Consider the following 14,360-nt stretch of genomic DNA (forward strand, 5'->3'; position numbering starts at 1 on the left):
CTACTATGGCTACAATATACTTTATTAGCTGGTAACAAAATTAGATAAACTACTCATTGAGAAGACTAATTCAATTTATACAAACTTCAGGCAGAGAAGGTCACTATTAGGATCATTTGATGTTGGAAAAGTTTCCAGAAGGAGCTGTTGGATTTAATAAGTGATGGAGAAGCTACACTAGATTATATTCCTGAGCATGAAACACACCAACAATGTAACTTCTGGTAGAGGAAAGTATTGATATATATAGATATGCCTGTTCCATGATGGCACCTTCTCCCTTCAAAGCAGAGAAATCATTTTAGCTACATTTTCTCACTCCTGCCTCATGGGTACATTTGAAAGTGTTTCTACTGTTTTCACTATCATTTCCCATAACCTCATGAGAAAAATATTGAAATGTAAGATCCATAAGAAGAAATAAGACTATTTCTTGGGTATTAACTACAGTATAATGTAACATGGTAAGCTCTGTCTGATGTGAAGTAATTAATCACAAGGCACCGATTCACACAGGGCTTTCCATGCTTAGAGGAAAGCAAAGAATAATAAAAACAAGAACAAAGAAACATGAAGTCAATGAACCTTTGATAGACACAAAACATTTGGAAAGTTCAGTAAAAAAGGAAAGTTCCTAAATGGTGAGAATAAAAATATTAGAGGTCTAAATAATTTTGAAGACCTGCACCTCTCATACTCACGAACCCCAGGGGAGAGTGAGGATTATGAATAGTGAAAATGAAAGTCAAGAAACTATTGTGATGAGACTGAAAATAGAGTGAGTGAACTGGTGAATTTTTCCTTTATCAATGTATTATTTATTTTTAACAATTCGGTAATGCACCAGTAGTTTGATGGATCTACTTTAAATCTAGCACATTAATCAGTGGTTTTTCAGATATTTTACACAGAATTTGTGACTAAAAATATGACAGACATCAGCAGGATAAACACACATGCAATTTTCAGTTCATTATAATTGGTGACTAGTAATTTTCCTTTAATATGCTGTATATTCCGAGAACTGTGGTTCTTAACCTGTGGGCTGTGATTCCTTTGAAAGGTTGACTGACCCTTTCACAAGAGTTGCCTAAGACTATCTATAGCATTACAATTATCAAGTGGCAACAGAAATAATCTTATGGTTGGGGGTCACCACATAATGAGGAACTGTATTAAAGGATCATAGCATTAGGAAGGCTGAGAACCACTGGCTTAGAGCATTGAGAACATATAAGAACACTGGGTTTATTTGCATTTATAGGTTAATTTCTTAGATAATTTGATAAAATAGTAATTTGAATATAAGTTTGAATATATAGCATAAATCATTTATAGACAAAAGATAGTTAAGATAATTTGTACAGAGAAAGGCTTCCCATTAGCCTGGTCCTCTTGGGAGATGGAGTCATCTTTTTGGGTGGTGAGTCTTGCTCTTACTCTTCCCAAGTTAACACTTGTACATTTTAATCTTTGAAGCACACTGTTCTCATGTATTACCTTTCTACATATGACCTAGCCTTCTCTAGATGACTGACAGCTGTGCTAGCAGAATCAGCAGCTGTGCTGCCCTGCATCTGTCTATTGGTTTCTGACAGGTGGCTCTGGAGGACATACACTTTGCCTTCTTCCTACGAATTTTGTGTTTCCACCCTTCTTCTTGTTGTCAGGCTGACAGTGTGCCTGCAAACTAGATCATGGGGCACCTTCTCCTCACACATGCACAAAATCAAAAACTCTCATCTAGAACTGAAACCTTCCAGAAATTGAGAAGGAATGTGAGAGAACTTAAAACAACCTCATTCATAAATATCATTTGTCAAGTAGGATGATGCTCTAGAAAACAGGAATGCCAACAACTGCCCTGCTGCAATCTGATACACTTAACCCTTGGTAGAATAACATTTTCTCGTCCAGCAAAACCAAACATTTGTATTGGAAATTTTTCTATTACAAATTTTAGTGAGAAGGGTAGTGTCGTATTCAGAATAGAGCAGAAATAGGAATTGTTGAATCCACTCAGCAGTGATCCTGAGGAACCTGACAGAGAAACCTGTTGATCCTGTGAAACAGTGCAGAAGAAACTGACCCAATACCAGAGCACAGTGCCCAAAGGCAGGTTGCTCTAGTCCAAGACACCCCTCCTTCTGTGGCATAGAGAGGACATGTAGGCACAGAAGACAAAGAAGGAAAAGCCACCGCAACACTCAAGCTCAAGTCTGTCCTTCTGTTTTCTGAACACCCTCAGGCTCATACCATATTGAGCTTCCTGAATACTGTTCCAAGAACCCTTGATTACTGACTCCACAATGTATCTGGGTTACCATTCATTCAAATCTAAGTATGTATTTTTCACCCACTAACTGCTGCATCAAAGGAATAAAACTTTCCAGTAAGATTTAAAGACACTCAATGCAAAGGAGAAAATAGACACCTGGTGTAGTAGCAGTAAATTTTTTGCACCAATTAAACATTAGATAAGAACTTATTCCCTTTCACCATTTTCCTAGCAATGGTGGAATGCGATACTAAACAAATTCACAATTCCTTCCAGTTCATGAAAAGCGATCAATTGTTAGATTTCTAAGTACACGTGCACACAAGTAACAAAGCTTCCATCTTTCTTTAGGCAGAGAGGACATGTGTAGCTTCTCTGTTTTAAAATAAGGTGTGACTAGTCCACTTTCTTCTATGCTTCTTTCTTTTTCTCCCTCATGACTTCTGTCATCCACCTCTCCATTTACTTTCTGGAGGCAAAAGACAATGAAGTCTTTGAAAAACTTATGGAAAGAAAAAGGAAAAAAAATCTTATAGAAAAAAAAAAAACAGAGATGAGTAAAGATAGGTAGATTAGTCTAGAAAGGATGAGGCTGTGGTGAGATTGGGGTGTTGAGATTGTTGTGGTGAGGTTGGGGTGTTGAGGTTGTTTGTGGTGGTAAGGAATGGGTGTTGGGGTTGTGGTGGTCAGGTTGTGGTAGTGAGATTGGGCTGTTGAGGTTGTGGTGAGGATGTGGTGGCCAGGTTGTGGTGGTGAGATTGGGGTGGCGAGCTTGTAGTGGAAATGTGGTAGTGGTGAGAATGGGATGATGAGGTTGGCGCTGTTGGGGTGGCTGGGTTTTGCTGGCCCAGATTATCAGCATTGAGTTTTAAGTGTTTTGGTATGCTATGAACTAGTGTAGGGAAAACCAGATGGTTTAGAATAGCTATAGGAAGATAAGAACTAAATTCTATATACAGCATTTTATTTTTAAGTTATTAAGAGAGAAATATGAGCAACATATCAAAACAGGAATCATTAGTGATGCTGAAGTACTAGGAAATTAATGAGTTCTGTTGCTTTAATCTAGGTCAAAATCTATGAGAGGGTGTGAGTACAAGACAGAATCAAGGCAATAATTTATTCATGTAATCCACATGTACTGAGTCTTCTTAGTCTCAGAGACCATTCAGATATGAGAGTTAGCAGTAATCCCTAAAACTTACCTGAATTTTGCAATTTATATTCTAGTTAGGGATACTGACAACAAGTATACTAGTGAATATAGAATATATTAATAAATATAATAAAAGAAAATAAGTCACAAGAAAGAGGTGCACTTTTAGACTAGTCAGTTATTGGGAGTTTCATGGGCTTGTTTCTTGGATTGGTGTCTGAAAATGGGAAAAGGTTTCATGTGACTGAAATAGCAAGTTAAAGATTCTAAGTGGGAAGAAACACGCTTGTTGTATTCAAGAAACAGGAAGAAAGCCCTGAAGCCAAGGAATGGGGACACAGTATAAAACAAGCTTCCTATTTGTAGTAACTAGCCATGGGTAGAGTTTGTGCTTTTCATTGACTCATGGAAACTCACATTTGTAGAGAATGAACAATTATCTTTCATGGAAACAAATTTCTCTCCATTTTCTATATATTTATGTTTATGTGTGCCTGCTTGTCTGATGTGTTCTGTGTGTGTTCCTGAGGGACAGGCAGTTGTGAGCCTGCTGATGTAGGTGCTACGAATGAACCTGGCACGTGCTCTTAACCACCTAGCTGTTTGTTCATCTCCAGACAGACACAATTTGTTGATTTAATTGATCTTATTTACACCTGGTTGCTATGTATATGCATAATATATATTGTAATGTATAAACAACTACAAACATAAAATAAAGCTATGACATATTTATTATGAATGCTCTTATTCATTTTTGTCCACTTAGGGAATCAATTTAGAGGGCTTGAAAATAGTGATCCAGTCAACAGATGCAAATCAATTCTGCTCGTGAACACAGTCAACAGAACAGTTGTAACACAAATGAGCTATTATTTGGTGAATAATAGTCAGGTTCATTATATATTTTTAAATTTAAGTTAGAAACCATCTTATTTTACATATCAATCCCAGTTCCCTTTCCCTCCCATCCTCCCATGCCACCCAATGATCCCCCCATCCCACCCCATATCTACTCCCCAAGGGTGAGGCTTCCCATGGGGGATCATCAAAGTCTATCACATCTTTTGTTTCGGGACCTAGGCCCTCCCCTGTGTATCTAGGCTGAGAGAGTATCCCTCCATGGGAATTGGGCTCCAAATGTCCATTTGTGCACTAGAGATAAATATTGGTTCCACTGCCAGAGGATCCATTGACTGCCCAGGCTTCCTAACTGACACCCATATTCAGGGGGCCTGGTTTGGTTTAACATATCTTACGCAGTTTCATTGATGACAATGCATTGCCAAATAGCCAAATGATTCAAAAATTCAGCAAGGAAAAGCTTTCCTGTGTTGTCAGTCTTCTATAATGACCTGTTTTCAACATAGGCACTCTGTCTGTCTGTGTGTCTGTGTGTCTGTGTGTCTGTATATCTGTTTTGTAGTATAATCAGCTGAGACCTCAAAGTTTCAGACTGTGGTTTTGTGCACAGTCCGAATAAAAGTTTCCTTTAACAAAACACTTTATAAAAACAACTCTGTCTGTTACAACTTTGCTGGAAATTGAGATGAATGGTCTCTTCGAATAATGTATTTGCTTAGGCAGTGAAAAACAGTAGGCTGTCTTTTCCCTTACTTTTGAAGATATTTACCTCCCCGGAAGAAACAGATTGGAGGTCAACCAATTTCTAGTCTCCTCTGTTCCTGTGAGGAGGATAAAGATATAAAGAAAGAATGTCCTAGGAGCTTCTTTTCTTTTCCAGATTTAAAATTCAGTTGCAAAAAATTTACTTTTGCAGATTTGGAAGCTTAACACTGTCAAATGACTGGTTGTGTGGACACGCCTCTGAAAATAATGTGCACAGAAAAGGGATAGTAGGCCCACTGAGAATGACTAAATAAAAGATTTGCATTGGGGATATCTGTGTCACACCCAAGAGGTATAGAGCATTGCTGTAAAGAGGTCATTTCAGAGAAACATGTTCTTATGTAAAAGATTACTGTCATCAATTTGATCAAGGTGCTTGGGAGCTACTTCTTGTAGAATGAGGGAAATCAGTCTCTCTGAAAGTCAGATCCAGAGAAAATATTGAAATATATATTCATAGCTACAAATATATAAATTAAAACTATGGCATACTTAACTTATTATGAAAGCTTTTTATCATTTTTGTCCACTTAAGGAAATAATTTAGAGGGCTTGAAAATAGTGATCCAGTCAGCAGAGGCAAATAGATTCTGTTTGTCACCACAGTGGAGAGAAATGAATTTTAAACTCAAATATATGATAACAACCATCCATGTACTTCTCAAATTGTTTCAGATAAAACTGAGGATGGGTATATATAAGAGGTGAAAATAGTCATGACTGAAAATATGCCCTTAAAGGAAAATAATGAAACTGTGCACATCATGGTTTCTAAACCCTAGGCTTCACCTAATGTTATTATAGACTGTGAGACAGTTAAAGAAGTTAGTTCCATGTTGAAACATCTTGGGACTGTTAACAAAATGTTCCCCAAAGGTGGTTTCTGTTTATTTCTGTTACAGCTAAATGAAAGCCAGGAGGGCCATTAGTACTCCTGACTGATGTGAGCCTTTAGGTGACATAAAAAGACTAATTTCATTTCCCTCTATCTTAATCGTTCAGTTAAATATAAAGTTAATATGATTATAATGAATGAGACAATTATTTCTTGAATCATTTCTTTCAGTTAATTTTGGTGATACACATGATTAGAAATTTTAGAAATTCACATTGCATATTTTGAGAACTCCAGGCTTACAAGCGCCAAAAATTAAAGGGGAATTTTGTTCCTTTTTTCTGCACAATACCTGTAGCTTTATTATTTAGGAGGAAAGCAGCATGTAAAACTATGGCATCTCCTTCAATACCATGGAAGACAATTCAATCACTTGCCCCCTCCCAAAAGCAAACAGTAACAACAACAATAAAGTAAACAATCTAAACAAACACCTGGCATTGTAAGAACACAAAGGGAGACAGAGTTCACTAAGTGTTTCACCCCTACTACTTAAAATAAGAGAGCTCTGTGGGTAGATGTTCAGTTTTCCTTAATGTATGTTCAAATCTGTGTCATAGAATCATTTACAAAAGGTATGTTGTCCAAAAATTAAAAATTAACAAAACAACAATAATCCTGTTAGAATTGAACATGTAAGAAGAGCTAACCCACTTTGTCAGCAAGCTCCAAGCATCTACTTCTATGATCAAGGTTATTACCAATATTATAAAGATTTTTACTTGTAACAGGTCATGGGAGAAAAAGGAAATGTAATATTTAACTTCTTTTTAGTCTCTGCAATGACAAAATCCTCACACTCGTTTAAGTATTGAGAAGGAATTATTGTTTGCTATTCTGTAGACTAAAAGTCTGACAGAGGAAATGGTTTTCGTCCATTATCTCTGGCTTTTGTGATGGCTTTCCTTGACTGTCTCTATCCCAGTGCTATCTGAACTGTGATTAGAGGCTCGGGGTTTCAAGAGCAACTCTTAGGTTGGGTTAAAAACAAAAATCAGATCTTGACTTTAGATAGCAGAATAAAACATATTTGTATTAAGTTTAGTCACTTTTCTCTCGTTGTATTTGGATATTTTTCTAAAAAAATACATTCTATTTAATACTTACATTTTTATAGTATTCAGAAAGTATAGCTCTTATAAATGTAAATATGTTGGAAATTTGAAATCCAAAGTTTTATTAGTAAATTACTTAAGATATTATATGTTTACAATAAACTGAAATTTGCGGATGTACTCCATTTGGACCAATTATCCAATAATCTGCCATACTCTATTTGATCATCTTAAAAATTCAGATAGTGTATTTGTTAATTTCCTATTGCATTAATAAAATACCATGACCAAAAGCAACTTAAGAAAGAAAGGTTTCATGTTAGCTTAAGGTTCCAACAGGATAGAATCCTTATGTAGAGAAGACATGGCATATGACAGGACCAGGAAGCCGGCTGATGACATTTCCTTCCAGACACAGGAGGGAGAGAGAAAGAGACACACACACACACACACACACACACACACACACACACACACACACACACACACACACACAGATACACAAGAGAGAGAGAGAGAGAGAGAGAGAGAGAGAGAGAGAGAGAGAGAGAGTCAAAACCCTCCTCTCAGGGTCATGCCTCCTCCAACAAGGCTTTACCTATCAAAGGTCCCATAACTGCCCAGTGTGACCAAAGTGGGCAGCAAGTGTTCAGCTATACGAACCTATGGGTGACACTGTTAATTCAAACCACTTCAGGTAGTTTTGTAAATGGAGTAATGTACATTTCTTAGAAACATTTAGTTTTATCATCAGCAATCTCTTCTATAGATTTAAAATTGCTTTGTTGTACTTGAAAATCAAAAAAAAAAAAAGAAAGAAAAATAGAATAGTGGGTGATACAATGGAAAGGTTGTGGTGGAAAGGACGAGACCATCTCAGGGTATGAATTAAGTGAAACCAGTCTAGCAAAGCTCGGTAGACTAAGGGCTTTTTGGTGTGCCTTCAAAACACTAGTTTAGGCAGATAAGTGATATGACCGCTGAGTGAGACTATTGATATAGCATCCCAGAGAAGTGTAAGAAGAGGAAGGAGCAAGAGTCACTACTCAGAGTTCTGGGTGGTTCAGCACTTGAAGCGTTAACAAAGGCTGGACTTCTTTCCATGAATGGATGGAACTAGAACGTGGTATAATGAGTGAGGTGATGCAGACCCAGGAAAACAAATGTCATATGCTTTCTTTTATCTGTGGATTCTAGCTCCAAATCTTTAGATTGGAATGTACAATCTGGAGTAAGCAGGACAAAGGTGACTGTGGGGTAAGAGGGAGATTAGGAACTCTGGATAGTGGACAGCAGGACACAGAGAGGAGGGAACTGACAAAGGAGGGAGGGATATATAGAGCGGGATGGGGAGGAATAAATAGTACTAGGATGACTGAAAAAACCGTTAGGAAACATTATCATATATCATGTGTTTTTAGGTAAATGCTATCACTCCAAGAGGGTGATATTGTTTCCCCATTAACTATAGAACACCTAACAAAAATCCCACCATAGGTATGAGAAGCCTCCTTTCAGGTTGTTGGTGGGAGACTCAGAAAGTTCCCAAAATATAAGCTATTGCTGTAACCTTCGGCTGTCTCCTAAAACTTAGAGTCCTTCTTTAGAGTATCATTACAGATTTAGACTGCCCAATAAAGTCACACTTACTTGTAAGTGAATTTAATTCCAAGAAAGTGCTCCGTTCTCATCTAAAATGTTCTGTGCCTTGAATTTCATAGGAAGCCTGCACCTTCAGTTATAGCTTTCCTAGCATTCTTCATGACATGGCAGGTCTCATGGCTGGGCTGTCTTTCATTAATCAGCATTGTATTATTAACCATCTATTGGTACAATAAATCAAACTAATCACCAACCCGATTGACTATGAAAAGCAAGAAGCATGCCTTCCAAGCCTCGGAAAAGGCACCTTCACTAACATTCCATAGCTCTTGTCATTCAAGTCTCCCTGGGCCATTCTCCTACGGGGCCAGTCAGCAGCTCTCTGTGGTTAACTGAAAATGAGCCGTTCAGACAGGCATAGAAGGAAGGCTTTAAGAATCAATCGTACTTCTGCTGGGGCATTCGGCATGGCTGAGGATGACCACAGTACACTGAGCCCTTCTTTCTCAGCTTCATGCAGTAGCAGAGCTGTTCTTTGGAGCACGGCCTGACCAAGTTCTCCAGAGGCAGAACTATAAATTAGGAGAGTCTTTTTGATGTCTGATCAACAAAATAACCGACAAATTCCCTTTTGGTCATATATATCTACCAGAATTAAACTAGAATTAACAATGAAACATGAAACTTGCTTAAATGACTGTATCTCTTTTGTCACCATTGTTTTACAGGTGGGCATTTCCTATTATAAGACAAAGTGGCAGGAGTAAAGAAGCCCAGAAACAATAGAAATTGCTCTTGTTGGTGATGGGTAGCTAAAGCAGGCCATATGTAGGGTATCTCTTTGATCTTTGCCAATAAAAGGAAGGCAGCCCCTATTCTCAGGACAAGGACTGCAGCATATTTCGTAAGCTAATGGGAGAACCCATTCTTCTTCCAGCTTGTAAGTGGATAGACTGTGAATAAGCAGGGTGCATTTTGGGAGCATCTTTCATTGTTAAGGATCCCACATAGGTAAGAGAAAGTCCATGGCCTTAATGCTGACTCTGCATTTTCTTTGGCATATTCACAGAAGACTGAACATGGCTTTTCCACTCTGACCAAGGGCTCCGCAGAACTGAGAAGACAGGAGAAAGCACAGCCAGGTGGAAGGGTCACAGGCACAGCGAAGGAGAAGCATAGGATCTAGAGACACGGCACTTTTAGTAAAGAACCCTTGAATCTGTAGGAAAGACTGCTATTGCAGGAGTTTAAAACAGAAACACTCGGGGATCTTTCCTGTCTAGCTGAGTAATACAGGGATTCTCCTGTGTACTCTGAGAGTACCAGTGGCTTCAAGGGCTTCCCCATGCCCTCCTTCACAAGGATCCCTGAGTAGAGGCTCTAGATTCGACCAGCACCAAAGGAATGCAACCGAAGGTAAATTTTACTTTCTCCTTAGCTGGAGTTCTATGACAAACTAAAAAAACCCCAAGGTTTGAGAATGTTCTCTAGATTTCTATCCAGGTAGTTAGTTATGTTATCTAGGAAAAGAGATTTACATTTATTTATCCAAGTACACAATTTATCCAAGTACACCTATGACAAAATCCTCTATGAAAAAACCTGATTTATTGTTCAGTAATCAGTTCTGCATACATTGGAGTCTCTGAAGAGATTAACGAGCTATATGAAACCTTCAAACTACACCCAGGTATGAAAAAAACAAAACAAAACAAAAAACACCTAACAAAAGGCAGGAGCAATCACCTTTTCACAAAGCTTTGTTATATTGGAACAGATTTTTCTTTTTCAAGATTTACTTGTGACCTAAAAAGAAAATCTAAAGTAGATTTTTTTTTTGAGACAGGATTTCTGTAGCTTTGGAGCCTATCCTGGCACTCACTCTGGAGACCAGGCCAGCCTCGAACTCATAGAGATCTGCCTGCCTCTGCCTCCCGATTGCTGGGATTAAAGGCATGCACCATCAATGCCCAGCCTAAAGTAGATTTTAAGTTACTAGTAAGTTTTTGTAAAAGTTTACAGCATCTATTTTACCACAAGAGCAACAGAGATTTAACAGGAATATACGGTCTTCTAAAAGCTTCTATCCAACCTGGCTAAATAGTCTGTTTCATTGACAAAAAGTCATATCATTCATCACACTCTTGGAAGGATCTTGTATGATCCTGGTTCTTCAATATGTGAATGTGATATGCAAATAAGGTTATTAAATGTAATACATTACTATTAGAATGCATACAAACTAATCAATGTTATTATCACACAGCCCAAAGGAAAATATTCCATAAAATGCACTGTTCATTTCTTCTGAGTTATTTGATATAATTGTTTTCTGATTTATAGAGAATGCTCTTTACATCAGTGCCTTGAAGCAACTTTAATATATTATTAAAATTTCTTTATTTAAAATGCTTTAAATCAATCTTTATTATCTGTTTATTATGACTAATGCATGCAATCATTTTCTAGATATTCTTAGCTAGTTCCTGTGAGTGTAGCATAAGTAACAGTCTCTTCTGTCATTTAGGCAAAATTTTCAGCCTAAATTGTCTTAAGAATACTTAATAATGGAAGAGATTTTAATGCCTCAAACAACCTCACAACACCAAGGGGTTTTTCTCTTTTTTATTTATTAATGAAATCTTTTCACTTATTTTACATCCCCATGGCAGTTCCCTTTCCTCCTGCCCTTCTCTTCTCTCCTTTGACCTCCTCTCTGACCCCACTTGCACTCCCACCCCAGCACCCACTTCCCCTCAGTATCCTTTCAGAAAGGGGCAGGCCTCCCATGAACAGAGCATGACATCAAATTGAGGCACGACCAAGGTCCTCCCCCTGCAACAAGCCTGGGCAAGGAAATTCAGCTTGGGGAACAGGTTCCCAAAACCCAGCTCAAGCACCAGGGACAGGTCCTGATCCCACAGCTAGGAGCCCCACAAACAGACCAAGCTACACAACTTGCAGAGGGCTTAGGTCAGTCCTATGCAGGCTCCCTAGCCTTCAGAGCCCAGTTCAGCTGTCTCTGTGGGTTCTCCAGTCATGATTTTGACACCACCACCCTTCCTCTGCTCCCCGTTCCTACAATCCCTACTCCCATTCTTCAACATAGAGCCTGGCTCAGTGCTTGCCTGGGAATATCTCCATCTGCTACCAGCAGTTGCTGGATGAAAGTTCTCTGAACCATAACCCAAAGAAAGTAAAGGAGGAAGTAGATAGCCACTGGTTACATGGCAACCTGGCTTTTCTAGTGGTGATTGGTGGAACTTGGGTGTTGGATGGACTGGCTAAGCAGTCATGCATCTAATATGAGTTCTGCTACTATTATTGAGCAATAAATATTAGCTGAAGCACTGTAAAACTGGTTTCATTTCCAAACTGAATAACAATGCACTTTAAACATGTAACAAAGAAAAAGGAAATATGTTTCTGCTTTTATATTAGCTTAAAATATTATTGTACTATGCCTAACATAAAGTTTCATCAAACTGAAACTAGATGCATGTAAACATGCATGTACAATATGACCATATCAACATACTATTTACTGGTGTTTCTCAAAGCTATCACTATTTTTTTTAATTTATTATCACTATCTTTTTAAAAAATAAAAAAATTAAGTTTCACCAATATGACTTATTTAAAGAGGGAGGGTAAATAAGTTTGGGTTTGGAACTGAGCCACATTCTGACTTGTGTTTCAGGGTCCTTTGTAGTGAGACATCCTTGTTGACTTCTCTTTGGGTCTCAGTCTTTGTTCTTATTTGACTCAAGCATACAAGGAAACTTATTTCTGCAGTAGGATTTGGAATTTGCCTATAGATCATATTTTCCCATCTCATGATTTTGCATGGAAGGTAAGTGAAGACCTGTGATGCACAGCCACGTGAGAAAGCAAAATGAACAGTGACAGACTGCAACTCTACCCTGGCCTCTTTTGGATACCACCAAACACATTTTCTCTGAATAATAGTAGCTGAGTTTGAGGAAGCAATCACAGAGTTATGTGCTAGCAGGTAGACACCTATTTCTCTTCAATTTAATAATAGAATTAATGGTCCAGATATGTCTTAATTAACATGCTTCTGAAATTATTTGATTAAAGCTCTCTGGCACAAATCAGCAGTGTATTTGTTACATGTTTTCCAATGCTCTTCAGTCACACAATACAATAGGCACAAAATTTTACCAAGATACTGTACTTACCTTCATAGGTCCCACTTTCGAGGAGAGCACCACTTTTCTCCAATTCCATAAAATCTTCAACGGTTATGAAAATGTAGTCCACTCCAGGGACCTCCCCCTCCTTATGTGGCCTTGTGGTGCCTGGATAAGAAGAATTAAAACAAAAGAAACAGTCTAAGCCCCATGTTACTGAACTTTAGACATACCACTATACTTTTGAATATTCAATAACACTTGTTTGTTCATCCTGTGGGGTTGGCAGTTTGCATGTGTCCTTCTGTTTGTTTGGCTATGGCAAAAGAAGGGGGGAAAGATTAAAATAAATGGACAAAGAATTTTTTTCCGTTAAGCTTACATGGAGTTCATTGCCATGGAATGTGGCTGAATAGATTTTGTTCAGTGAAGACTGCAGCCCATTGTGTCTGTTTTGAAGAGGTGGGTTGAATAGTGGGCCAAGAGTCTACATGCTCAGGAATTTACATGCTTCACTCCCCTGAATGGCCTTGTGTTGTTCTACAGGCTGTGGTCTTTTGACACACAAATAAAATGGAAAGTACAAGTTTAAGCAAACATCACTTTTTTTTTGTGCTCTTCTGACTTGCCTCCTATGGGGAGGGGGTGGATGCTTCAGATGGTGTTTGCTATTTTGCACCAAAATAATACACATTTACATATTAAATCTAAAGGGTCGCAACATATGTAGGAGTACTTCAAATTTAATAATAAAGGGAACTGACTGGCAATTAAAGTTTCATTAATAATTGTGATGGCTGTAATATTACATGTAAGTTAATAGAAGAACATTCTTTTTAACATTTCCCTATGTGGCCCTCATTTTTTCTTTCGTTCCTGAACTACTTCTGACTGGGGAGGGAGGTAGCATTTTCCCCACGGTTACCATAGTGGACAGCAGTCTTGCTCACTGTATCCCTGACAGAGGGAATGGAGCTACAGAGGACCAAGTGGATAAGACCACCGGATGCTCTCTGGAGAACACACAGTATTCCAGGCTTGCTGTGCGGATTTTAAAGGGGGACACATATAGAGTGACAGTGAAGGCCAGCAATGCCCCCTCTCTTTCTTTATTATATGTGTACAGTATTTTTGCATGGTCAGATTTTGAAGTTCACAAACTGTACACATACAAATAGATAAACATTTGTAGAGAAAAATGCAGAAACAAAGTGATACACTGACAGGCATCTTTAAATATTCCCTATATGCTCTACATTATAGAAAAAAACACCTTAAATACATTTTATTTTGATTCTTTGAATTTTAAATCTTTATTAGCTTTGTCATGAAAGTAGCCAGTTACTTGTATTTTGGGGCTATTAGGATCAAATCTGAACTGCAAGTGAGTGTTATAAACTAAGGTTAAGAATGCATTAAGCATATGCTATGGAAATTGATGAAGTACAAATTTTTATTTTTTTAAAGTTGAAATACATTTTTTCCTAGAGTTAAGATTTATAAACCTTTTTTGGGGGTTGCAAAACATTTTTTTTTAAATCATGCGTTAATGACTTGCCCCCGACTTTGTTATTTTACATAATTTAATTAA

At 37.9% G+C, this 14,360-nt stretch overlaps 1 protein-coding gene across 1 annotated transcript in view; it reads right to left on the reverse strand.

Annotated features, from left to right (window-relative positions):
* The window catches only part of Magi2 (membrane associated guanylate kinase, WW and PDZ domain containing 2), a 1,367,305-nt gene that overhangs the window by 555,439 nt on the left and 797,506 nt on the right, over window positions 1–14,360 (reverse strand). The window contains 1 exon segment of the mRNA XM_027393460.2: window positions 12,818–12,937. Coding sequence (XP_027249261.1) covers window positions 12,818–12,937 — 120 coding nt within the window.

Source organism: Cricetulus griseus (assembly GCF_003668045.3).
Source record: "Cricetulus griseus strain 17A/GY chromosome 1 unlocalized genomic scaffold, alternate assembly CriGri-PICRH-1.0 chr1_0, whole genome shotgun sequence".
Taxonomy (NCBI): domain Eukaryota; kingdom Metazoa; phylum Chordata; class Mammalia; order Rodentia; family Cricetidae; genus Cricetulus; species Cricetulus griseus.